The sequence below is a fragment of the Oncorhynchus masou genome, chromosome 27, assembly GCF_036934945.1.
Source record: "Oncorhynchus masou masou isolate Uvic2021 chromosome 27, UVic_Omas_1.1, whole genome shotgun sequence".
NCBI lineage: Eukaryota > Metazoa > Chordata > Actinopteri > Salmoniformes > Salmonidae > Oncorhynchus > Oncorhynchus masou.
The window spans coordinates 50,069,621-50,097,511 of NC_088238.1; the positions used below are offsets into that span (position 1 = coordinate 50,069,621).

General features: G+C 44.3%; 1 protein-coding gene across 4 annotated transcripts in view; it reads left to right on the top strand.

Moving 5' to 3' along the window:
- LOC135516345 (nuclear factor 1 B-type-like) overlaps positions 1-27,891 on the top strand; it is a 104,700-nt gene that overhangs the window by 37,659 nt on the left and 39,150 nt on the right. For 3 of the 4 annotated variants that reach the window (XM_064940588.1, XM_064940587.1, XM_064940590.1), the window contains exons 3-5: positions 21,963-22,016; positions 25,018-25,086; positions 27,661-27,781. In XM_064940588.1, coding sequence (XP_064796660.1) covers positions 21,963-22,016; positions 25,018-25,086; positions 27,661-27,781 — 244 coding nt within the window. The remainder of the gene's footprint in view (positions 1-21,962; positions 22,017-25,017; positions 25,087-27,660; positions 27,782-27,891) is intronic. The other variant, XM_064940589.1, reaches the window with a different exon arrangement.

Below are 27,891 nucleotides of genomic sequence, written 5' to 3' on the forward strand. Positions count from 1 at the left end.
AACGTTAACTATTCATGAAAATCGCAAATGAAATGAAATAAATATATTTGCTCTCAAGCTAGACTTTTGTTAACAACACTGTCATCTCAGATTTTCAAAATATGCTTTTCAACCATAGCTAAACAAGCATTTGTGTAAGAGTATTGATAGCTAGCATAGCTATAAGCCTAGAATTCAGCCAGCAACATTTTCACAAAAACAAGAAAATCATTCAAATAAAATCATTTACCTTTGAAGAACTTCAGATGTTTTCAATGAGGAGACTCTCAGTTCGATAGCAAATGTTCAGTTTTTCAAAAAATATTATTTGTGTAGGACAATTCGCTCCGTTTTGTTCACGTTTGGCTATGAAAAAAACCTGTATACAGTTATAGCCTCAAGCTCATTAGCATAACGTAACGTTAACTATTTATGAAAATCGCAAATGAAATGAAATGAATGTGCTAGCTCTCAAGCTTAGCCTTTTCTTAACAACATTGTCATCTCAGATTTTCAAAATATGCTTTTGAACCATAGCAAAACAATCATTTGTGTAAGAGTATTGATAGCTAGCGTAGCATTTAGCGTAGCATTTCGCGTAGCATTTAGCGGGCAACATTTGCACAAAAACCAGAAAAGGATTCAAATAAAATCATTTACCTTTGAAGAACTTCGGATGTTTTCAATGAGGAGACTCTCAGTTACATAGCAAATGTTCAGTTTTTCCTGAAAGATTCTTTGTGTAGGAGAAATCGCTCCGTTCTGTACATCACGTTTGGGTACCAAAAAATAATTTTAGAATCAAGCCTCAAGGTGTTTTTCACATATCTCTTCATTGATATATTGTTCGTGAATGTCTACTTTCTCCTGTGAATCGCTTGGAAAAAGACGTGCAGTTGAAGATGACGCACCAATTTCGCCGGAGGACACCGGGTGGACACCTGGCAAATGTAGTCTCTTATGGTCAATCTTCCAATGATATGCCTACAAATACGTCACAATGCTGCAGACACCTTGGGGAAACGATAGATCGGGCAGGCTCATTCCTTGCGCATTCACAGCCATATAAGGAGACATTGAAAAACAGAGCCTAAAAAATCCTGCTCATTTCCTGTTTGAAGTTTCATCTTGGTTTTGCCTGTAGCATCAGTTCTGGGGCACTCACAGACAATATCTTTGCAGTTTTGGAAACGTCAGAGTGTTCTCTTTCCAAAGCTGTCAATTATATGCATAGTCAAGTATCTTTTTGTGACAAAATATTGCGCTTAAAACGGGCATGTTTTTTTATCCAATAATGAAATAGCGCCCCCGTAGATGTAACAGGTTAATAATGAACACCTCTCAAGGCACCACTATACAATCTTAATAATGAACACCTTTCAAGGCACCACTATACAATCTTAATAATGAACACCTTTCAAGGCACCACTATACAATCTTAATAATGAACACCTTTCAAGGCGCTGGCAAATTAGGTCACTTGACAGGTATCTTTGTTTTAGGTATCATCCCTGTATTTTGACAATGTCCACCAGAAAATGTGCTGCGAAACAAACCACTTTCACATATTTCTCATTTTGACTCATGAAGGAGGAGGACTGGGCTTGCCATGCCAGGCTGTGATGATGCCTACTCTGGGTTAGGTCTAACATGTATATCCTTATATTATCTTCCTACAGATATAGTACATCATTTACAATCGCAACACAGCCATATCCCTGTAGCATTCATGCAACCCCAATTCTTAAATGCCATTGTTTACGGCTCTTCATACATGCAGAATAAATTTAGTGGTTGGTTCCCTTCTACCTAACGGTTGCCCATGTAAGCTGCCCCAGGAGACCTCGGGAGCACTGGGACGATTTCCTTCCTTTAGTTGTTGCCAGGAATCTTCATACAAACTCTTCACACACACTCCTAACACTCCTAGTGAGGAGGAGCCTGTGGGTTGGAGGAGAGTGTGTGTGTGTGTGTGTGTGTGTGTGTGTGTGTGTGTGTGTGTGTGTGTGTGTGTGTGTGTGTGTGTGTGTGTGTGTGTGTGTGTGTGTGTGTGTGTGTGTGTGTGTGTGTGCGAGTGCGTGTGTGCGAGTGCGTGTGTGCGAGTGCGTGTGTGCGTGTGTGTGTGTGCGAGTGCGTGCGCGTGCGTGCATTTTTCTAAGGATGGAGGTGTTACCCATATCACTGTTACCCATATCTTCAAGTTGTTTGGTGGTGTGTGTGTGTTTGATTATTGATTGTCAGTGCATTTGGGAGCTCCCCAAGGCGATAGCTCCATGAGGTGTGGAGGAGGGGTTTTATGCTGCCTCTGGAACCCTGCCAGATCACTCTGACCTTGTGGTGGGCAACACCATCGTTGCTCCTCCTGAGATATGTGAGGGTGTGTACTGTTCCAACCACTCAGCTCTGGTCTGCTAAGACAGACTGCTCCGAGTCCGCATAACCCTACAGCGAGAACGAATGAGCCCATCTCAAAGTCCTGCAGTATCAGGACTGCAGCTTGCTTCTGTTACTCAGAAATGGCGCTGAACACCTCTGACCAACACATGTGTTGCAACACAAGTTCCCCCCCAGCCCTAACCCCCTGCTAAAACCTTGTTCCAGGTGTATTACCGTTACTTGGGAACCACCCAACCCCCCTCCCTTACAGCCCCTCTCCCTATATCATCGTGGCTGGCATTGGTTTAACCCGGCCCTGGCATGGGGTTCATAACAACGTCTTGCTAGCTCCGATGTTTGGGCTCATTAGCAGGAAAGGAAGGGTTTTACTGGCCATGCGGCATGCAGACGTTTTTATGACACCTACTCCACAGCCTGTCGTCCTCTTATAGCCGAGCAGGGTACTAGGATCGTTGAGCGGTTTTAACAGTCTTTACCTGAGGACATTACTGGGCGTATGGTTTGGGTAGGGGGTGGAAACATTGGAAACCAGACTCCAGCCGTCTGTTGACATTTGGTGGTAGTATGGTATACCACAAGACACAGCTCTGGACCGTTTACATTTGTGATGTTCCAGCACCACAGCACTGCATTTAGTTGATCCATCTCCATGGGATGCCCATCTCCGAGGTAATGTGCCATCGTCAAAATGTCCTGTTAGCTTTCAGCCAATACAATACTTATCCATATCTCAATCACATGCTGGGAACACTGAAGATGGAACACTGAAGATGGATCACTGAAGGTGGAACACTGAAGATGGATCACTGAAGGTGGAACACTGAAGGTGGAACACTGAAGATGGATCACTGAAGATGGATCACTGAAGATGGATCACTGAAGGTGGATCACTGAAGATGGAACACTGAAGATGGATCACTGAAGATGGAACACTGAAGATGGATCACTGAAGGTGGAACACTGAAGATGGTTCACTGAAGATGGTTCACTGAAGATGGAACACTGAAGCACAGTTGTGTGAAGAAAAACATGAATAAGGGAACATTCAGTCTTCATTTGCACCTGCTGGCATTTCCCCCGTATTGAAGTTATGTCATGGCAGTAAAGAATTGCCTTGCCGACATCTGTTGGCAGTGCTGGTAGTCTGTTTTTATGTTTGTAATGACACATTAAACACCACTTCGTTCCAAACATGATTACCACTGCCAGCAAAGCTGTCTGAATGAGTGCACAGTTTTGTTCCATTGTCTGTCTTGGACCAAGGCCACTCCGCCTTGCCTTAGATGTGGAATTATATGAGCCAATAATTCATCCAACGTCGTAATTAAGGTGTGTGAGGTCGTTGGCGTTGTGTGTATGGTTATGTGTTTACATCTGTGTCATTGGCACAGGGTGTGGGTGGCAGAGGGCAGAGTTCCTTCGTGGCCTCTCGCCCAGCTGGAGAGAGGCCATGCTTGCCCTCTGAGAGGCACCCTCTTGCCCTGGCACTTCCCACTGGCACTGCCCACCTCTCCTGCAAGTGGGGATTCCGTTCTCCAAGTCATCAGCCAAAGGCTCGCGGTAGTAAGCATTGGCTAGTGGGAGTCACAGGCATCCGTCGCTGGCTGGAGTTCAGAGTTATGAAGATATGGAATCCTCCATTCAAAATGAAGTCTGCAAGTATTTTTTTGACTCTGTACTGTTAGTAGCCATTCGCAGGCCAAGTGTCTGAGATCTGAATTGTGTTGCTTATATTTTCATCCGAGAGGAACATTTACAGTAGCTAACATTAATTTACAGTAGTTACCTTTAATTTACAGTAGCTAACTTTAATTTACAGTAGTTAACTATGCTCCAACATTATGCCAATAAATCAACTCTAACACAGTGCCTTCAGAAAGTATTCAGACCCTTTGACTTTTCCCCCAAAATGTTGTGTTACAGCTGGAATTTGAAATGGATTCAATTTGGATGTTTTTGTCACTGGCCTACACACACTACCACATAATAACTCTTCTTGAACTGCACTGTTGGTTAAGGGCTTGTAAGTAAGCATTTCACGGTAACTTCTACACTTGTTGTATTCGGCAAATGTGACAAATAATGTTTGATTTGATTTGAATATCAAAGTGGAATTATGTTTTTCAAAGATGTTTCCGCATTATTTTAACATTTAAATCTGAAATGTCCTGAGTCATTTGGGTATTCAACTCCTCTGTTTTGGCAAGACTAAATAAATTCAGGTGTAAAAATGTGCTTAACACATCACATAATATGTTGCATGGGCTCACTCTGTGCGCAATAATTAGGTCCCAGAGTCGAGCAGAGAATTTCAAACACAGATTCAACCACCAAGTCCAGAGAGATGTTCTAATGCCTCGCAAAGAAGGGCACCTATTGGTAGATGTGTATTTGTTTTTTTAAATGTTATTAATTACACTTTGGATGGTGTATCAGCCAGTCACTACAAAGATACAGGTGTCCTCCTAACTCAGTTGCCGTAGAGGGAGGAAACAGCTCAGGGATTTCACCATGAGGCCATTGGCAGTGATAAGAGAAAACTGAGGATGGATCAACAACATTGTAATTACTCCACAATAATAACCCAATTGACAGAGTGAAAGTAGGGAAGCCTCTACAGAATACAAATATTCTAAAACATGCATCCTGTTTGCAACAAGGCAGTAAAGTAATACTGCAACAAATGTGGAACATCAATTCACTTTTTGTTCTAAATAAAAAGTGTTATGTTTGAGGCAAATCCAATACAACACATTACTGAGTACCACTCTTCATATTTTCAAGCATAGGGGTGGCTGCATCATGTTATGGGTATTCTTTGTTTCATTAAGTACTGGGGAGTTTTTCAGGATAAAAAAGAAACAGAGTTGAGCTAAGCACAGAGGAAAGCCTGGTTCAGTGTGGTTTTGACCATACATTGGTCGACTATACATGAATTCACCTTTCAGCAGGACAATAACCTAAAAAGGGCCAAATCTACACTGGTGTTGCTTACCAAGAAGACAGTGAATGTTCATGAGTGGCCGAGTTACAGTTTTGACTTAAATCTACTTGAAAATATATGGCAATACCTGAAAATGGTTGTCTGGCAATGATCAACAACCAATTTGACAGCGCTTGAAGTATTTTTAAAGAATAATGGGCAAATGTTGCACAATTCAGGTGTGGAATGCTCTTAGAGACTTACCCAGAAAGACTCACAGCTGTAATCGCTGCCAAAGATGCTTCTACAAAGTATTGACTAAGGGGTGTGAAAACTTATGTAAATGAGATATTTATGTATTTGAATGTATTTCAAAAAATTTGCCAAAACTTCTAGAACTCGGTAGCCATGAAGTGCTTTGAAAGGCTGGTCATGGCTCACATCAACAGCATCATCATGGATACCCTAGACCTACTCCAATTCGCATACCGCCCCAACAGGTCCACAGATGATGCTATCTCAATCACACTCCACACTGCTCTTTCCCACCTGGACAAAAGGAACACCTATGTGAGAATGCTGTTCATTGACTACAGCTCAGTGTTCAACACCATAGTGCCCACAAAGATCATCACTAAGCTAAGGACCGTGGGACTAAACACCTCCCTCTGCAACTGGATCCTGGTCTTCCTGACGGGTCGCCCTCAGGTGGTAAGGGTAGCCAACAATACATCTGCCACGCTGATACTCAACACTGGGGCCCCTCAGGAGTGTGTGCTTAGTTCCCTCCGGTATTCCCTGTTCACCTACGACTGCATGGCCAAACACCATCATTAAGTTTGCTGACGACACAACAGTGGTACGGCCCCCGTCCCCTTCTGTTTTTACTCTGCTGCTTCTCGCTGTTTATCATCTATGCATAGTCACTTTACCCCTAACTCTTTCTTGAACTGCATTGTTGGTTAAGGGCTTGTAAGTAAGCATTTCACTTGTTGAATTCGGCGCATGTGACAAATATATTTTGAAGATCCCATTAAACGCTGTGTACTACTCCCTTCACAGAACAGCGCAAACTGTCTCTATCCAGAATAGAAAGAGGAGTGGGAGGCCCCGGTGCACAACTGAGCAAGAGGACAAGTACATTAGAGTGTCTGGTTTGAGAAACAGACGCCTCACACGTCCTCAACTGGCAGCTTCATTAAATAGTACCTGCAAAACACCAGTCTCAACGTCAACAGTGAAGAGGCGACTCCGGGATGCTGGCCTTCTAGGCAGAGTTGCAAAGAAAAAGCCATATCTCAGACTGGCCAATAAAAATAAAAGATTAAGATGGGCAAAAGAACACAGACACTGGACAGAGGAACTCTGCCTAGAAAGCCAGCATCCCGGAGTCGGCTCTTCACTGTTGACGTTGAGACTGGTGTTTTGTGGGTATTAATACTAAATTGACTGCAGTTCTCACAACATACGTTTAAAAACACAATTGGTCTGGTACTCATTTGGTTATGATGAGATAAGATGATTGAACAATCCCCGTGGAGTTTTCCTAAAACATAGATTTCCTGGAATGTCGTTAGAAGGAATGTTCAAATAATACTGTTACGAAAGAGAGGTTAGAGAAAATTAGCCGGCTAACCAACCAGATACTTTGTGGAACAAAAACTTTTTTGCCGTCTAGTGTGTCAAAGCTGAAGATCTACCCGACTACCACCCGTCATTTTCCTGGGAGAGTGGGGGATTTCCCTAGAAATCACTTTACACCATCTCTCTCTCTCTCTCACTCTCTGTCTCTCTCTCTGTCGCTCTCTCTCTCTCTCTCTATCTCTTTCTCCCTCTCTCCTTTTCCCAGTCCAGACAACATGCAGCAGGTTTGAACCCTCCACTGTGGGGCTCCCATTCCACTCATCAGCAGGGGACCTGTGCATTTGTCTCATAATTATCAGACAGGGGGTGTGGGGGGTGTTGAATGGATGGCGGATGAAAGGATGAAAGAGCAGAATCACACAGCCACTCTGTCAAAGTCCTGTTTGTCTGGGTGGATTTTCTTTGCCGTGGCGTTGTGCTAGCAGCAGACCCTTTCCAAAAAACCCAACCCCCCTGGCCCATGCAGTCCAACACTGGAACGCCGTGTCTATTGAACCAATCCCGCCACGCATTACCACGCACCACCACCATCCTGCACACACGCACGCACACCCACCCCAACCCCCCGTGGCTTCATTCACAACTACAAAACACCACCCCAGTAGCAGACTTCAGCTTCTCTTCCTCTCTGTCTCTGTCTGTCTGTCTGTCTGTCTGTCTGTCTGTCTGTCTGTCTGTCTCTTTTTCTCTCTCCATCTGTCTGTCTGTCTGTCTGTCTGTCTTTCTCTCTGTCTCTGTCTCTCCCTCCTCATTCCTCTTCTTCCTCCCGTTTCACCTCTACCCCCTTACTTCATCATCCTCTTCACTATTTGTTAGGAGTTAATGGACTGTTTTGGCTAGCCTCCAGACGGTGAGTGTCACCTCATTAGCCCACGCAGCTCCGGGACTGGTGAGAGGACGAGACAGAGAGAGGTAGAATGAGGAGAGGGGGCTACGGTGGAATGTCATTGGTCCTCGCCCACAAAACCCCTCTCCCACCACCACCACCACCATGAATGAAAAACACGCATGCATATTTAAACTATAGTCTCACCCTTCCCTCCCTCCGCCACGTATAAAAGTGGACCCTTGGACCAGCTAAAGATGGCTCCTCCTGGTAGAAAGTGACATCAACCTCCTCACCACTCAACCCATTATTCCACTCCAGGACAGGCAGCATGGGCAGTGGGCAAATGCAAATGCCACCTCAGACATCAATGAAGTGACAACAGAGCAAATTGTGTGTCCGATGCATACCAAAATCAATCTGTTGTTTTAACGCTCGTGCTGATGGGTACATTGTTGGGACATCATAGGTTTACGTTTGTTTTTACGAACAGCCTAGAACCAACATATTGTGATATGTGTTTGTGCTCTTCAGTGCAGTTTTGTTTGAGAGAGAGGTTAAGGCTAGGCTGCCTTTCTGCTGGCTTTACACTAAGTCAAGGTGGTAAATGTTCTGTTAATCATTATAATTTTAAGCTCCATTATGTAAGTTGTAAGTGAATGCCTGATCTAGTTGTAGAATATCTATATAGAATAGTACTAGTGTAAGTGAATGCCTGATCTAGTTGTAGAATATCTATATAGAAAAGTACTAGTGTAAGTGAATGACTGATCTCGTTGTAGAATATCTATATAGAAAAGTACTAATGTAAGTGACTGACTGATCTAGTTGTAGAATGTCTATATAGAAAAGTATTAGTGTAAGTGAATGACTGATCTAGTTGTAGAATTTCTATATAGAAAAGTACTAGCGTAAGTGAATGCCTGATCTAGTTGTAGAATGTCTATATAAAAAGTACCAGTGTAAGTGAAATGGCTGATCTAGTTGTAGAATGTCTATGACAGAACCTTAGTAGTAGGATTGGGACGTGAAGTCATGTTACTGTAGCCATGTCATTGTCAGGTTATGTCTTGCATGGCTGGAGGCGTTGCCATGGAACAGGTTTGTTTTTGTGTGTGTGTGCGTTTGTCTATGTACGTGCACATGTCTATCACTTAACAGGCTTTCGGTGTTTATTGTAAGTTTGTAGTGTGTTTATCTGTGTGTAATTTCATAGTGTTTGTGTGTGTATGCATGTGTGTATTCGTGCATATGTCAGCAGTCCACATGCATGTGTATGTGCATACGTGAATGAGTAAATGTGGGCATGCACGCACATACATGTATATGCACACGCTCTCCTCTCTGTACCCTGTCTCTCCTCTCTGCACCCTGTCTCTCCTCTCTGTACCCTGTCTCTCCTCTCTGTACCCTGTCTCTCCTCTCTGTACCCTGTCTCTCCTCTCTGTACCCTGTCTCTCCTCTCTGCACCCTGTCTCTCCTCTCTGCACCCTCTCTCTCCTCTCTGTACCCTGTCTCTCCTCTCTGTACCCTGTCTCTCCTCTCTGCACCCTGTCTCTCCTCTCTGCACCCTGTCTCTCCTCTCTGCACCCTGTCTCTCCTCTCTGTACCCTGTCTCTCCTCTCTGCACCCTGTCTCTCCTCTCTGCACCCTGTCTCTCCTCTCTGTACCCTGTCTCTCCTCTCTGCACCCTGTCTCTCCTCTCTGTACCCTGTCTCTCCTCTCTGTACCCTGTCTCTCCTCTCTGTACCCTGTCTCTCCTCTCTGCACCCTGTCTCTCCTCTCTGTACCCTGTCTCTCCTCTCTGCACCCTGTCTCTCCTCTCTGTACCCTGTCTCTCCTCTCTGTACCCTGTCTCTCCTCTCTGTACCCTGTCTCTCCTCTCTGTACCCTGTCTCTCCTCTCTGTACCCTGTCTCTCCTCTCTGTACCCTGTCTCTCCTCTCTGTACCCTGTCTCTCCTCTCTGCACCCTGTCTCTCCTCTCTGCACCCTGTCTCTCCTCTCTGCACCCTGTCTCTCCTCTCTGCACCCTGTCTCTCCTCTCTGTACCCTGTCTCTCCTCTCTGTACCCTGTCTCTCCTCTCTGTACCCTGTCTCTCCTCTCTGTACCCTGTCTCTCCTCTCTGTACCCTGTCTCTCCTCTCTGTACCCTGTCTCTCCTCTCTGTACCCTGTCTCTCCTCTCTGTACCTTGTCTCTCCTCTCTGCACCCTGTCTCTCCTCTCTGTACCCTGTCTCTCCTCTCTGTACCCTGTCTCTCCTCTCTGCACCCTGTCTCTCCTCTCTGTACCCTGTCTCTCCTCTCTGCACCCTGTCTCTCCTCTCTGTACCCTGTCTCTCCTCTCTGCACCCTGTCTCTCCTCTCTGTACCCTGTCTCTCCTCTCTGTACCCTGTCTCTCCTCTGCACCCTGTCTCTCCTCTCTGCACCCTGTCTCTCCTCTCTGTACCCTGTCTCTCCTCTCTGTACCCTGTCTCTCCTCTCTGTACCCTGTCTCTCCTCTCTGTACCCTGTCTCTCCTCTCTGTACCCTGTCTCTCTTCTTGTACCCTGTCTCTCCTCTCTGTACCCTGTCTCTCCTCTCTGTACCCTGTCTCTCCTCTCTGTACCCTGTCTCTCCTCTCTGTACCCTGTCTCTCCTCTCTGTACCCTGTCTCTCTTCTTGTACCCTGTCTCTCCTCTCTGTACCCTGTCTCTCCTCTCTGTACCCTGTCTCTCCTCTCTATCTCTCATCTCTTTTTATTCCCAAGTCCCTCTCTCTCTCTCTCTCTCTCTCTCCCTCTGTCTCTCGCTCTCTTTTTTCCCTGGCCTAGCCTATCCTCACTAATGATGTGTCAGTTGATTCAGCCATTCTTCCCGTACCTCTCTGGAATTAATGTGGGCGATGCCACACTGTTTGTTGACCTGAATGAGAAGTCTGTTTTCTCGGACGCTGTAAAATCGCTCCTCTTTTCACCCCCGTGAGAGTTCATGGACCAGACAGCATTGAGTCCCGAAAAAAGTGAAAGAGAAAGGAGACCTGCTCTCCAGTGTCATTAGCATGCATGTCTCTTCTTCCCCAGAGGGCGCGCATACACACACACACACACACACACACACACACACACACACACACACACACACACACACACACACACACACACACACACACACACACACACACACACACACACACACACACAGAGACCATAGCTATCTGTGAATGCTTTCGTTCTGTGTTACAGGCTGAAAGTTGTATGGACCCCCCTCTTCCTCCTCCATCTCCCCCTCCTCCTCCTCATCTACTGATTGTTCTGGTCTGACCCTGTCTGTCTGACACTTGATTCCTACGTCTCAAAACATGACAGTCCCACTGTCTCACTGTCTCACTGTGCGTGTGTGTGTGTGTTTGTGTGTGTGTGTGTGTGTGTGCGTGCGTGTGTGTGTGTGTGCCACTCTTATCCAATTAAACAAGTCTGTGGTGTCTCTCAGTGGAATAAAAAAGGCTAAATGTCATTGTTCCTTCAGTCTTTTCAACTTTACCCTCGTTGTCCCACAACCCTAAAATGTGTTCCTAGACAGGATTTTTTTGTACCATGTCTGCAGTCGATATAATGAAAATGTAGTTGCGTTTGTGTGGGCTTGTTTCATCACCCATGCTGTCTAGGTCAGCGGTTCCCAAAATTTTTCCGTTCCGGTGTAAAAAGCTCTTGAGGACCACCATTCGCATTTTTAACATAAAATATCTTGGCGGTCAAATTTAGTCAATTTTAGCAGTGAATGTAACAAATTAAAGGCATATTATTATTATTATTATTATTATTATTGTAAACAATGTGCATTGTGAAGTAATTTAAATTGCTTATAATACCATTAATACTGCCAACTACTTTTCTGGGCAGATTTCCTTGCCCTATCTTTTATTTGGCATGTTTGGGTTGCGGCTGTCTCCGATAAAGGCCAATTTGTTTAGTCAACAAAATGAGGCAGGGAAAGGGAGAGAATGGGCGAGAAAGAGAGGGAGAGGGAGAGAGAGAAGGGGCGAGAAATAGAGGGAGAGGGAGAGAGAGAAGGGGTGAGAAAGAGAGGGAGAGGGAGAGAGAGAAGGGGCGAGAAAGAGAGGGAGAGGGAGAGAGAGAAGGGGCGAAAAAGAGAGGGAGAGGGAGAGAGAGAAGGGGTGAGAAAGAGAGGGAGAGGGAGAGAGAGAAGGGGCGAGAAAGAGAGGGAGAGGGAGAGAGAGAAGGGGTGAGAAAGAGAGGGAGAGAGAGAAGGGGCGAGAAAGAGAGAGAGAAGGGGCGAGAAAGAGAGGGAGAGAGAGAAGGGGCGAGAATGAGAAGGAGAGGGAGAGAGAGAAGGGGCGAGAGAGAGAAGGAGAGGGAGAGAGAGAAGGGGCGAGAAAGAAAGGGAGTGGGAGTGACAGAGAGATTGAGAGAGAGGGGGCCACTAAGATGAGAGAAAAAGTGACATGAAAAGAGGGGAGGATTGAAAGATACCAGGTTAGATGTAGACAAAGATTTAGAAGTGGAAAGGAAAATGTATACTATTCAATACAATACTGTCTAGATAAGAATTGATACAGATCCCAATACAGAGAGAGAGATACATGTAGGCAGACAAGAGAAGAGACAAAAGATAAGAGATACTCTTACAGACCCAGAGACAGAGATACATGCAGTGGTAGAGCAACATTTGAGAGAGAACTCGGATCTGCCTGTGTTGGAACTGGGCCCACAATGATGAGGTCATCATGGCTAAGCCGTGAATGATAGAAACCAGGAGCAGAGGAAGACAAGGGAAAAAGCCTGGTAACAACACCCCCCCACCACACACACACACACACACACACACACACACACACACACACATACACACACACACATATACACACACACACACACACACACACATATACACAGACACTACGGCTATGTACACCAGGACAGACAGATAGACAGGCAGATAGACAGGCAGATTGACAGTTTGCCTACCCCCCCTAACGCCTTGCTCCTCAGCCAAAGTAATGCAGAACAGGGATGGAAAGTGTGGCCATGTTAAATATTTACACTGCACACAGCTGTATTGTTGAAACATTACGGCCTGAGCGGTGCTGTAATTAGGATATATTTCTACGCCTTTCTCTCCCCTCTCTTCTCCCGCCCTCTCTCCCTCAGCCGCAGAGATGCATCTTGGCTCGGGACCCATGCCTCTGGCAGCCACAGCTTTACATGTGCACAGACCCCAGCTGCACCACTCTAAAATGGCTGCCAGACGGCTTCTCTCTTCCCTCTGAAATGTCGACGGTGGTATGCATCTGCAGCGAGCATGTGTGTATGTAAAAGTGTGTGTGTGCTCAGGGATGTGTGTGTGCTGTGGGATGTGTGTGTATGTAAGAGTGTGCGTGGTATGTGGGATGTGTGTGTATGTGAGAGTGTGTGTGTGGGCTGTGGGATGTGTGTGTATGTGAGAGTGTGCATGTGCTGTGGGATGTGTGTGTATGTGAGAGTGTGCATGTGCTGTGGGATGTGTGTGTATGTGTGGGCTGTGGCATGTGTGTGTATGTGAGAGTGTGTGTGTGCTGTGGAATGTGTGTGTGTGTGCGTGTGCGTGTGCGTGCGCGTGTGCGTTTGTGTGCGTGTGTGTGTGTGTGTGTGTGTGTGTGTGTGTGTGTGTGTGTGTGTGTGTGTGTGTGTGTGTGTGTGTGTGTGTGTGTGTGAGAGAGAGAGAGTGAGAGTGTGCGTGTTTGTGGGATCAAATGGATGCACCGCAGCGAGTGAGAAAGAAAGTTTGTAAAAGTATGTGACTGGTTTAATATGCACCGTGTGGTTTAGGGGGGTGAGGGTAGGGGCTGGACTTAGGTTTTAGGGTATCATGAGAGAGAAATGAAAAGGAGCATTCAAAATATGAAATAAGTGTTATGATCATTGTTGTGTCAAAACGGAAGGTATGAAACAAAGTCAGTACATGTCAATACCCAACAATCCCAACCTGTCACTCCTCTGTCCTCCTCAGTCAAGTCACAGCCAAGATCCTAAAAACCTATGTTTAGCTTTCCTTTCTCCTCCTTCCAGGGCCCCGTTTGTTTGTTTGTTTAAACAAGTGACAGGGACGGAGAGGTGCCAAGAAATGTTGTTTTTGGAGCAAGGCTGTGTGTCCCTGGTATGTTGTGTTGTGATCAGGGCCTAGCCAAACTCTCAGGGCAGAGTCAGTGCCAGCGACCTACCTCACAGACCGAGACCACACTGTTTATTCACGGGTTACTGAAGTTTATTTTAAGAAGAATGGATTGGTCTTGGATTGGTCTCCATTTGGAAGGGTTGATGCACCTTTGGATGCAGATAGGAGGTGTTTTCTGTGACGGAAAGTCTTCACCCCTCTTCTCATTTCTGTCTCAGACAGTTTATTTCTTGCATGCAGACTTAAATTTACACAGCATACAATTGTACAACACAGGCACACACGCAAGAATAACTGGGTTCTTGTGATGTATGCGATGCCAGGGGTTTTCCAGCTCTCAGATTATAGGGCTCCCTCATGCCTCTGAGAGGGGTTGACAGACAGAAGATGCCATATGCCTGGATTCTCTCTCAACTCTTCCAGGTGGCTCCAGTTGGACTGTAGGGAAGCAGAGAGAAGATGCTGCTTCTACTTCAGCTGGCTGGCTTCTTTAATTACCATGACCATCTGGTATTTTGCCTGTTCTCTCACAATGGTCTGTTCCAGGTTAGACAAACCAGCTTCCCACCTTCTCTCTTTTACAAAGGTCTGTGTAATCTGCGAGAAATATGTGTCTCTAATATGGTCATACATTTGGCAGGAGGATAGGAAGTGCAGCTCAGTTTCCACCTCATTTTGTGGGCATTTTGTGGGCAGTGTGGAGTCTTCTCTTGAGAGCCAGGTCTGCCTATGGCGACTTTTCTCAATAGCAGGGCTATGATCACTGAATCTGTACATAGTCAAAGCTTTCCTTAAGTTTGGCTCAGTCACAGTGGTCAGGTATTCTGTCACTGTGTACTCTCTGTTTAGGGCCAAATAGCATTCTAGTTTGCTCTGTTTTTTTGTTAATTCTTCCCAATGTGTCAAGTAATTATCTTTTTGTTTTCTCATGATTTGGTTGGGTCTAATTGTGTTCTCTCTCTCTCTCTCTCTCTCTCTCATCTTCAACTCTTTCTCACCCTCCCTCTTTCTCTCATCTATCTGTCTCCCTCCTCGCCTGTCTCTCTCTTTCTCTCTCTCCTGGGAGAGGGCAATAGTTGGCAGTTGTAACTAGACTGATGGATGGGTCTGAAAGTGGCATGAGGGTGGGAAGTGCCAGGGTGGCAGTGAAGAAGAAAGTGGGAGGATCCACTTGCCATCACATTACTGTAGGGACGTTGTTCCACACAAACCATTGGCACAAAAGCCCTTGACTGTGGCATGTAACATACACTGAACAAAAATATAAACTCAATATGCAACAACTTCAAAGATTTCACTGAGTTACAGTTCATATATGGAAATCAGTCACTAGAAATAAATTCATTAGGTCCTAATCTATGGATTTCACATAACTGGTCAGGGGTGCTGCCATGGGTTGGCCTGGGAGGGCATAGGCCTACCCACTTGGGAGCCAGGTCCACCTATTGGGGAGCCAGGGCCCAGCCAATCAAAATATGTTTTTCCCCACCAAAGGGCTTTATTAAATACAGAAATACTCCTTAGCATCCCTTCCCCCCTCAGACGATCCTGCAGGTAAAGAAGCCAAATGTGGAAGTCCTGAGCTGGCGTGGTTACACGGTCTGTGGTTGTGAGGCCGGATGGACGTATTGCCAAATTCTCTAAAACAAAATTGGAGGTGACTTATGGTTGAGAAATGAACATTCAATTCTCTGGCAAAAGCTCTGGTGGACGTTCCTGCAGTCAGCGTGCCAATTGCATGCTCCCTCCAAACACCTGTGGCATTGTGTTGTGTGACAAAACTGCACATTTTAGAGTCGCCTTTTATTGTCCCCAGCACAAGGTGCACCTGTGTAATGACCATGCTGTTTAATCAGCTTCTTGATATGCCACACCTGTCAGGTGGATGGGTTAGCTTGGCAAATGCTCACTAACAGGGATGTAAACAAATTTGTGCACCAAATCTGAGAGAAATAATATTTTTTTTTGCGTATGGAACGTTTCTGGGAGATTTTCTTTCAGCTCACGAAACATCAAACAACACTTTATATGTTGCGTATATATTTTTGTTCAGTATAGAAATATAATTGTATCTCATTAGAAAATATGACAAATGTGCATACGTGATGTGCCTGTGAAGTCAATAGCACCATACAGTTTTTACTGAAATTATGTGAATTTCCATCCAGAGAGTAATTTATTTTCCCGAAAAATTGTGTCTTACAAGACAACAAACCAGACACGCTAACAAAGTAGCCAACTTAGGCATCGAAAAGAGAGCAAGCTATCAACAACAGACTTCCCTTGTGCCCTCTGTATCCTGTAAAGAGAGCTCAAAGTTGTGACTATTCACGGTTAAACATAAGGGTGGATTTTTTCACTTAACGTATGGTGGTGTTGTTCCCGCCCTACTTTGTCATTGTTGAGCCGCGGCCAAGAACATTCCGTTTTTGCAGTGCTGTTTAATGGTCAAATTTAGAGGGGGTGGGGAGCGAATAAATCTCTCAACGTTTTTTTCTTCAAATTTTTCTTCTCTCTCTCTAGTCCTCTTTCTCTCTCTATCTCTCTCTCTTCTTTTTTTAACCTCTGAAATGGAGCTTATGAGAGAGGGAAGTCTCAGCAGCAGGAAAAGGAGTGTTGTTGCAAGGCGAGGCTATCTGAGTTCAGCCGTCTCCCGCCTCTGTTCCTCACTCCGCATTTAAGGCGTAGATCATATCACAACCCTGTGGTTCTCATTGTGCATAGCTCATACATCAAGCACAGGAGGAACACGTGGGGGTGGCTGTGGTACAGTAAAATCTTATGGAACTCAAGTCAAACACAGCCCAGCCATTCAATGGTGTACTGTTTACTGCTCTGTAGGAGCTAGGAACACAAGTATTTCGCTATACCCGCACTAACATCTGCTAAATATGTTTAGGCGACCAATAACATTTGATTTGATTTGTTTTGTTTCCCTGTATGGTTGGTTGAAGTGGGCGTTGGTAGAGGGAGGGAAGGAATGAAAGGAGGAAGGGGGGGTCCTCCTCTCCTTCTCTCCCATATGTTCTTTGGGTGTCAGTGACGCTGATATTGCCCGACTCTGATAGGCCGATGCTACAGTAGGTTTTATAGGGAATAGTGGTGTGTAGTGTGGAGAGGTACTGCTGTTTTGGGGAAATTTAAGTAAGCTCTTTGGAGCTACTTTTCATCTGTGGACCTATTGTTTATTGTATATGATATGGTGCAGTGCTTCCATACTCAACTGGAGTCCCGCGGTCTGGATCCGGACCCAGAACGGGGTCAATATGGACTGCGGCCCCCCCCCCCAAGAAAAAACACTTGGCCTGACTGCGATCCTGGTATCATATAAACACATAAGACATGGAAAAATGTGTAGAATAGTAGGAAATTAGCTTTAAAATGGCAATAACAACAAAAATATGTGCCCCATGCTCAGTGTGTAGAATTACCAGAAATTAGCTTTAAAACGGCAACATTTTCTCTCTGCCAACAAGAGGGGTGTGAACAGTTTGGGGTCCCATGGGTTGCGAGGTGGAGGTTTGTTACTGCACCAATAAATGACAATATGGACCTTCTCAAATAGTACTCAAGTACCCCTGGACTCGTGTTTATGTTGAAAGCCAGGTGCTTGTGAGCATCGTTTGAATATCTGTTAGTGTTGCGTGACGGTTGGGAGACGATACTCAAATGGCCTCTGGTGGTTGGCGGTGACTAACGAGTGCGGCAACGGCTGAGGAACGCCAGCTTATCCTCCTCCCAAAGGTGCTGTAAGGTAACAACATCAATCAGAGGAACCACGTGGTTAGGCTAGGGTAGGCGCTACCTTATGGGGAGAATTCCTGACATGTTTCAGAGCTTATCCCCCACCCGTTGCGTGTGCTATGTGCATGCTTCTCCCAGGGCCAGGCAGGGCAGGACGAGGCAGAGACACACCATGTTCTCCCTAACCCAAGCCCTGTAAAAAGCCAGCCAGAATTAACCAGTCTTTGTGTGCAGGTCAGGATAACACTTTACCTCATATTTTTAATCTTGTCTTATTGCCTCTTTCCACTCCAGCTGAAGGCTTTTTACTCTATTATATATAATACCAGTCAAAAGTTTAAACACACCTATTCACTCAAAGGTTTTTCTTTATTTTTACTATTTTATACGTTGTAGAATAATAGTGAAGACATCAAAACTATGATATAACACTATGAATTAAACTATTTTGAAAAAGCAATTAAGGGAATAAACTGGAATGATCTCTTGTCCTATACAGACGTGGAAGCTGATAGTCAGGTTTTTCTATCCACAATCCAGACTACAATAAATGGCTTCCTAAAGAAAGTCAAATCCAAACCTGGCCAAAAGAGCACTCTTCCTTGGCTAAATGGAGAAATCTGGAAATTGATGAAAGAACGAGATTATGCTCTAAAAATAGCCCTAAAATCTAAATTAGAGCATGACAGACGTAGGTTTACCATGTTGAGAAATAAGGTGATGAAAGAAATCAGACAGGCCAAGGCAAACTTTTTTATTAACATAATTGGTGAAGCAAAGGGAAATTCTAAATTGATATGGGAGAATCTTAAAAAGTTAACAGGGAAAGACCATAGTAACACTGCAAAAAGACTAGAAATCATGGTGAATAACAATCTAACACAGGATGCAGTCGAAATAGCAATAGCCTTCAATTCCTACTTTATTGACTCTGTCAGGGCACTGACACAGAACCCTTCCACCGGTTTCTTGGGCTCAGTGCTAGTGAATGACACTCAACCTGTCTTCATCATAAGGGAGGTTTCTGAGTCAAAGGTGAACAAGGTGATTAGCTCACTAAAGAACACTAAAGCCAAAGATGTGTTTGGGATGGACTCTACCTTTCTTAAAAACTACAAAGAGTCACTCATTGGCCCCATTACTAAGGTCACCAACACATCTATTGGTCTCGGTGTGTTTCCAAGGGTATGGAAGTCGGCCATAATAACGGCCATCTTTAAATCAGGCGACCCTGCTGACGTGAGTAACTACAGGCCCATTAGTATACTACCTGTGGTGTCAAAGGTTGTTGAAAAGTGTGTAGCAGAACAAATGATTGCCCACCTCAACAACAGCCCCTTCACATTACACTCCATGCAGTTTGGCTTCAGAGCGAAACACTCCACAGAAACGGCCAACTGCTTTCTTCTGGAAAATGTGAAGTCATAGATGGACAAAGGGGGTGCTGTTGGGGCTGTGTTTCTGGACCTAAGGAAGGCTTTTGATACTGTTAACCATGAGATTCTCATCACAAAATTGTCAAAGTTAAACTTTTCCCCTGATGCCTTGAGATGGATGAAATCATACCTTGAAGGCAGAACTCAGTGTGTCAGAGTGAGCAATGAGCTGTCGCCCTATCGTAGCTATGATGTGGGCGTGCCCCAAGGGTCAATACTGGGGCCCCTCCTGTTCAGCCTGTACATTAATGATCTGCCTTCTGTCTGTACTGGGTCTGAAGTTCAAATGTATGCAGATGATACAGTGATATATGTGCATGCAAAGAGCAAACAACAAGCTGCACAAGAACTCACTACTGTAATGGTCCAGGTTACAAAGTGGCTCAGTGACTCGTGTTTGCATCTCAATGTGAAAAAAACTGTTTGCATGTTCTTCACAAAGAGGGCAACAGAAGCTACTGAGCCAGATGTCTATGTGTCAGGGGAGAAGCTCCAGGTGGTATCCGATTTTAAGTACCTTGGCATCATACTTGATTCCAACCTCTCTTTTAAAAAGCATGTGAAAAAGGTAATTTAAATAACTAAATTCAACCTAGCTAATTTCCGATTTATACGAAATTGTTTGACTACAGAGGTAGCAAAACTGTACTTCAACTCTATGATACTCCCCCACTTAACATACTGCTTGACTAGTTGGGCCCAAGCTTGCGGTACAACATTAAAACCTATTCAGTCTGTCTACAAACAGGCTCTCAAAGTGCTTGATAGGAAGCCCAATAGCCATCATCATTGTCACATCCTTAGAAAGCATGAGCTCTTGAGTTGGGAAAATCCTGTGCAATACACCAACGCATGTCTTGTATTCAAGATCCTTAATGGCCTGGCTCCCCCTCCACTCAATATTTTTGTTAAACAGAAAACCCAGACATATGGCAGCAGATCCACAAGGTCTGCCATGAGAGGTGACTGTATAGTTCCCCTAAGGAAAAGCACCTTTAGTAAATCTGCATTCTCTGTGAGAGCTTCCCATGTCTGGAATACACTGCCATCAGACACACATAACTGCACCACATATCACACTTTCACAAAATGCTTGAAGACATGGCTAAAGGTCAATCAGATTTGTGAACATGGTCCCTAGCTGTGTGTTGCAGCTTTCCATGTTGTCTGTTGTCTGTAGCTTGTGAGGTGTGGAAACACTTTGTTGCTTTTATGGATTTTGTCTTGCTGCTATTTGCTCTATGTTGCTCTGTCTGTATGCTACGTCTTGCTTGTCCTATGTTGCTATGTCTTGCTTGTTCTATGTTGCTATTGTCTATATTGTAATTGTTTTTAATAACCTGCCCAGGGACTGCGGTTGAAAATTAGCCGGCTGGCTAAAACCGTCACTTTTACTGAAACGTTGATTAATGTGCACTGTCCCTGTAAAAATAAAAATAAACTCAAACTCAAACACATATGGAATCATGTGGTAACCAAAATATGTTTAAGATTTTAGATTCTTCCAAGTAGTCACCCTTTGCCTTGATGACAGCTTTGAACACTCTTGGCATTCTCTCAACCAACTTCATTAGGTAGTCACCTGGAATGCATTTCAAATAACAGGTGTGCCTTGTTAAAAGTTAATTTGTGGAATTTATTTCCTTCTTAATACGTTTGAGCCAATCAGTTGTGTTGTGACAAGGTAGGGTGGTATACAGAAGATAGCCCTATTTGGTAAAAGACCAAGTCCATATTATGGCAAGAACAGCTCAAATAAGCAAAGAGAAATGACAGTCCATCATTACTTTAAGACATGAAGGTCAGTCAATGAGGAACATTTCAAGAACTTTGAAAGTTTCTTCAAGTGCAGTCGCAAAAACCATCAAGCGCTATGATGAAACTGGCTCTCATGAGGACCGCCACAGAAAAGAAATACCCAGAGTTACCTCTGCTGCAGACGATAAGTTCATTAGAGTTACCTGCCTCAGAAATTGCAGCCCAAATAAATGCTTTACAGAATTCAAGTAACAGCCACATCTCAACATCAACTGTTCAGAGGAGACTGCGTGAATCAGGCCTTCATGGTCGAATTGCTGCAAAGAAACCCCTACTAAAGGACACCAATAATAATAAGAGATTTGCTTGGTCAAAGAAACAAGAGCAATGGACATTAGACCGGTGGAAATCTGTCCTCTGTTCTAATGAGTCCACATTTTAGATTTCTGGTTCCAACTGCTGTGTCTTTGTGAGACGCAGATTAGGTGAATGGATGATCTCTGCATGTGTGGTTCCCACTGTGAAGTATGGAGGAGGAGATGTGATGGTGTGGGGGTGCTTTGCTTGTGACACTGTCTGTGATTTATTTAGAATTCTAGGCACACTTAACCAGCATGTCTGCAGCGATATGCCATGCCATCTGGTTTGCTCTTAGTGGGACTATCAAAAACCCTTGAATGAGTAGTTGTCCAAACTTTTGACTGGTACTGTATATCAGCGCACATCTGGCTTGGTCTGTCAGGACTGACACATCCGCAAAAATATGGAAATAAAAATCTCAGACACAAACTAAGGAAGCTGCAGAGTATTCGTTATATAATCACCATACTCTGTGTAGACTCCAGTTGATATTGTGTCTAGTTTGAGATGAAATCAGATCTTTAACAGCACCTTGCTTGTTTGTTTTTGGCCACCTGTGACATTCAGGGTACTTTGGACATGTCCTCGTATCGCTTTGGCAACACTGGGTGGTTTACATTAATTCCAATCAAGCTCATTTGAATTACTTCAATTGATAGAAGACTGCTGAACTTTAATGACCTTTTCTGGTATTTCATGATCTCAGGTTCGCAATTGAAGTATGGTTTTATATCTGTGTTACAGACGCACAGCAGTCAGGAAGTCCCAGTAACAATGAGCCAGGCAACAACCCTCCAGGTATGTACCTGAAATTGACTGTCACTGTCCTCCAACCTCTGTGCTGTCAATCATAGCTCTATAGTTCCCAGTCCCCTCTCTGTACTGTGTATAGTATATCCTCACCTGGTAGTATGATTACTGTGGTATCTGTATTAGCAGTGCTCTTTTTGTGTAAGGTCCATAGCAGAAATATGTATCTTTGTATATAGTCTATGCTCTCACCTGGAACATTTTGTTGTAAGATAGTTTGGCAGATATGCAGATTACACCCATCTGAATGTACGTATGGTATCTCATAATGATGGTGCTGTCAGCTACTTACAATACTAACTGCATCTAAGAGACAAAAAAAGATTGTGAAACATGGAGGCTAGACCACTTTATGTGCTCCTCTGTAGTACACTAATGGAAGTCTGAGGCCATAGTCCTCTTCCTTGCCAAGAAGGGTTGGATAGCTGAGCTAAATTGGCTAGCCAGTCTGCTAGCTAGCCAAACAAAATGGCTGCCGCTCCAAATAATCTCCGGCAGCCCGTTGCTTCTCTCCTGGACTGACCTGGACTATGTCATCACGGGCCAGGAATGAAAATAGAGAGAGAACGTAATTAGGTCCATTCCTAAAGAGCAGGTTTTGCCTGCCCTGGGTGTGCGTTTCGCTGCCAAGTCAAACAACGTTGAGCAAACGTTGAGCCAATGACTCAGACCCTGGGAGGGCCTCCCTAGATGCATCCTCTACAGTGGCACAGTTCCCTTCCCTTCTCTGGGACGCCCGCTGGCTTGTGTTGAGACATTAGGAGGAAGAAAGTGCATGTAGCTGCCAATCGAAATCTAGACTCACGCCTTCCCCCTTTGTAGTTGATACACCCAATGGTCCTCCTCAGAACATCAAAGGATGAAAAGTCAAAGTAATTCTGGGAGTCAGTGACATGTCTGTCTGGATAGCCTGGTCCCAGATCTACTTTGTGCTGTAGTGCCGACTCACTATGGTCATTGGCGTGACAAATTCAGTTGAAGTCAGAAGTTTACATACACCTTAGCCAAATACATTTAAACTAAGTTTCACAATTCCTGACATTTAATCCTAGTAAAAATTCCCTGTCTTAGGTCAGTTAGGATCACCACTTTATTTTAAGAATGTGAAATGTCAGAATAATAGTAGAGAGAATGATTTATTTCAGCTTTTATTTATTTCTTCACATTCCCAGTGGGTCAGAAGTTTACATACACTCAATTAGAATTTGGTAGCATTGTCTTCACATTGTTTAATTTGGGTCAAAATTTTCAGGTAGCCTTCCACAAGCTTGGCCCATTCCTCCTGACAGAGCTGGTGTAACTGAGTCAGGTTTGTAGGCCTCCTTGCTCGCACACGTTTTTTCAGTTCTGCCCACAAATGTTCTGTAGGATTGAGGTCAGGGCTTTGTGATGGCCACTCCAATACCTTAACTTTGTTGTCCTTCAGCCATTTTGCCACAACTTTGGAAGTATGCTTGGGGTCATTGTCGATTTGGAAGACCCATTTGCAACTAAGATTTAACTTCCTGACTGATGTCGTGAGGTGTTGCTTCAATATATCCACATCATTTTCCATCCTCATGATGCCCTCTATTTTATGAAGTGCATCAGCTCCTCCTGCAGCAAAGCACCCTCACAACATGATGCTGCCACCCCTGTGCCTCATGGTTGGGATGGTCACTATGGCCAAACAGTTCTATTTTTGTTTCATCAGACCAGAGGACATTTCTCCAAAAAGTACGATCTTTGTCCCCATGTGCAATTGCAAACTGTTGTCTGGCTTTTTTATGGCGGTTTTGGAGCAGTGGTTTCTTCCTTGCTGAGCGGCCTTTCAGGTTATGTCAATATAGGACTTGTTTTACTGTGGATATAGATACTTTTGTACCTGTTTCCTCCAGATTTTCACAAGGTTGTTCTGGGATTGATTTGCACTTTTCGCACCAAAGTATGTTAAGACAGAACGCATCTCCTTCCTGAGCGGTATGATGGCTGCGTGATCCCAAGTTGTATATACTTGCGTACCATTGTTTGTACAGATGAACATGGTACCTTCAGTCATTTGGAAATTGCTCCCAAGGATGAACCAGACTTGTGGAGGTCTACCATTTTTTCCCCCCATGATGTCAAGCAAAGAGGCACTGAGTTTGAAGGTTGGCTTTGAAATACATCCACAGGTACACCTCCAATTGACTCGAATTATGTCAATTAGCCTATCAGAATCTTCTAAAGCCATGACATAATTTTCTGGAATTGTTCAAGCTGTTTAAAGGCACAGTCAACTTAGTGTGTGTAAACTTTTGACACAGTGAATAATAAGTTAAATAATCTGTCTGCAAACAATTGTTGGAAAAATGACTTGTGTCATGCACAAAGTAGATGTCCTAACCGACTTGCCAAAACTATAGTTTGTTAACAAGAAATTTGTGGAGTGGATGAAAAATGAGTTTTAATGACTCCAACTTAAGTGTATCTAAACTTCAACTGTATATTAACAGCACAAACTGATCTGGGACCAGGCTTGACCGATTGGTTCTGGGATTTTGTTCTTACATTCTGACCCCCATACATATTGCACTTCAAAGCCTCCATGTTTCACTATTTTCAGTATTGACAGTATTCAGTCTGCAGCTGTGTTAATATAATAAATATTATATACAGCATTTAGCTTTTTACCTGTGCGTACATTTTACGTATGGGTGGCCCCTGGGAATCAAACCTACAATCCTGGTGATGCAAACGCCATGCTTTACCAACTGAGCTCCAGAGAACCACCAGGTGGTGGGTCGATGAAGGATGCTCTGTTTTATTACAGAGATATTTTGGTCGAGAATGTTTGCTCGTCCCGTGTGCAGTAAGCAGGGAATCAAGTAATGATTTATTACTTTATCACCAGCTTAAATCCTTAAGAATGTAACTTGCTGTAAGTTCCTAGAACACAAAGCATATGGTTTAATGTTTTGCTTGATATATTGTATTGATATATTGTCTATCTTTGTTTTTGTTTCTGCAGTTTACTTGGAAGACAGCTTCATCAAATCAGGAGTCTTCAGTGTTTCGGAGCTGGTGCGGGTGTCCCGAAGTAAGTACAGTACATTCATATATCATTGTACTCATTGTCGATTCAAAAAGAGTGATCTTTACGGTACAAACGCGGGGAAAACAGTCGAGCAAGCATTAGAACACAGTATATGTGTGTCTACAGTAGACAGGTGTGTGTGTGTGTGTGTGTGTGTGCGCGGGAGTGTGTGTTTGTATGGACTGCCCTTCTCAAAGATGATGACAGATGTTCTTTCAGATATCTCTCTCCACAGTTAGCTGAGGACAATGGTTCCCTCAGGCAGGATTTACCTGTACTGCTCAAGTGCTGTTGTGTCCTACACAGTGGTGGAAAAAGTAGCCAATTAGTCATACTTGAGTCAAATTAAAGATACCTTAATAGAAAAGGACTCAAGTAAAAGTTAAAGTCACCCAGTAAAATTCTACTTGAATAAAAGTAAAAAAATATTTGGTTGAAAATATACTTAAGTATCAAAAGTAAATGTAATTAATACATTATACTTAAGTTTCAAAAGTAAAAGTACATGTATAAATCATTTCAAATTCCTTATATTAAGCAAACCAGATTTTCTTGTTTTGAAATGTATGGATAACCAGGGGCACACTCCAATATTCAGACATAATTTGCAAATGAAGCATGTGTGTTTAGTGAGTCCGCCAGATCAGAGGCAGTAGGGATGACCAGGGATGTTCTCTTGATAAGTGCCTGAATTGGAGCATTTTCCTGTCCTGCTAAGCAAGTAATGAGTACTTTTCGGTGTCAAGGAAAATGTATGGAGTACTAAGTACAATATTTTCTTAAGGAATGTAGTGAAGAAAAAGTAAAAGTAATCAAAAATATAAATAGTAATATAATAATAATATAAAAAGTAAAGTGTACAGTAGATACCCCCCAAAAACTACTTAAGTAGTACTTTAAAATATTTTTATTTAACTACTTTATACCACTGGTCCTACAACATACGGATGTTGTGTCCTGTATTCTAACATATTTGATCTGTTGTTTTTCGGATTACGGTGCAGGCCTTTAAACCAATTAAAAATCAGTGAGTGCTGCGGTTCTGCAGTTCTTACATGCAAATTCAAATGAATGAAAGAAAAAAACAGTAACAGGTGTTCTAGCGTCATTGTTATTTTGTGCTGGGCATTGTTAAGATTCAGAAGTCAGGGGTCATATTTGCTTCAACATAGTTAAATTACTTGATGTCAGAGTGAGTGGCATGACACCCAGTATGTTGAGAGAGAGAAGAGAGAGAGAGAGTCTCGTTGGTAGGGAATTAAAACACAAATGCCCATGGGAGAGAGGAACGCGACACAGCTTGGTTAGGGGTAGTCAATACCAGGGCTGCTGCAGGTTGCCAGTTCCAAGACTGCAATGCTGGGGTTGCCAGTTCTGAGACTGCAATGCTGGGTTTGCCAGTTCTGAGGCTGCAATGCTGGGGTTGCCAGTTCTGAGTCTGCAGTGCTGGGGTTGCCAGTTCTGAGGCTGCAGTGCTGGGGTTGCCAGTTCTGGGGCTGCAGTGCTGGGGTTGCCAGTTCCGAGGCTGCAGTGCTGGGGTTGCCAGTTCTGAGGCTGCAGTGCTGGGGTTGCCAGTTCTGAGGCTGCAGTGCTGGGGTTGCCAGTTTTGAGGCTGCAGTGCTGGGATTGCCAGTTCTGAGGCTGCAGTGCTGGGGTTGCCAGTTCTGAGGCTGCAATGCTGGGGTTGCCAGTTCTGAGGCTGCAATGCTGGGGTTGCCAGTTCTGAGGCTGCAGTGCTGGGGTTGCCAGTTCTGAGGCTGCAGTGCTGGGATTGCCAGTTCTGAGGCTGCAGTGCTGGGGTTGCCAGTTCTGAGGCTGCAGTGCTGGGATTGCCAGTTCTGAGGCTGCAATGCTGGGGTTGCCAGTTCTGAGGCTGCAGTGCTGGGGTTGCCAGTTCTGAGGCTGCAGTGCTGGGATTGCCAGTTCTGAGGCTGTGGTGAACCTCAGACCACAACAGAGACCACCACACACTCCAGACTCCCGTCGAGTCCAGACCATACTAGCAACCCCACACACCCACCCACCGCACTCACAGGGCTCCCTTCGCAAGTGTGAGTTTTAAGAGAGGAAGGAGTGTTTACAGAGTGCCCTGGTAAACAATCAGCTGTCCTCCCAGAAACAATATCCCTCCCCCATGGCCATCAACCACAGGGAGAAAAAAAAGTCTAATTTCACACAGTGATGGTGGGCTGTGGTACTCAAAGCATATCACACATACAACCACCATGAAAGTGAACTTCAGTGCACTTATTGATATGTGCTCGACCAATTACAATACGTAGGAACTAATCAGATGCCTGGTGGGTGTGGCTTAGTTCATGAGTTTGCAGTGTGCTGGTGGAATGCAAAAAGTTGAATGATGTTCAATCTTTCTATTTAAAAAAAAAAGTATTTAACCTTTATTTAACATGTGAGTGGGGATCATGTACACTGAGATCATTTTAATGAAGTTGTTGACCAAGTTCAAGGTCACATCACATCAGAAGCCTATCAAAGCTTCAGCAGCCAACCAATCAGCATGCTAGTGACCAGGAAGTGTCCAACCTGTACCTCTCTGTTCCTCTCCTTCCTCTCTAGCGCCCATCACCCAGGGGGCAGGGGTGAACTTCTCCATGGCCGACATGCCTAGTCAGCCGTACTACCATGACCTGAACTCCAGTGTGGGCCTCCATCGCTCCCTCTCCTCCCCGCCTGGCAGGTCAGTCTACTGCAGGACTCTACCCTGCCCCCTCTCTCTTTCTCATGCATCACATGGGAACCTCTTGTCACAAATTGACCGCTGAACTTTGAACGAGATGCAGGGGGGAA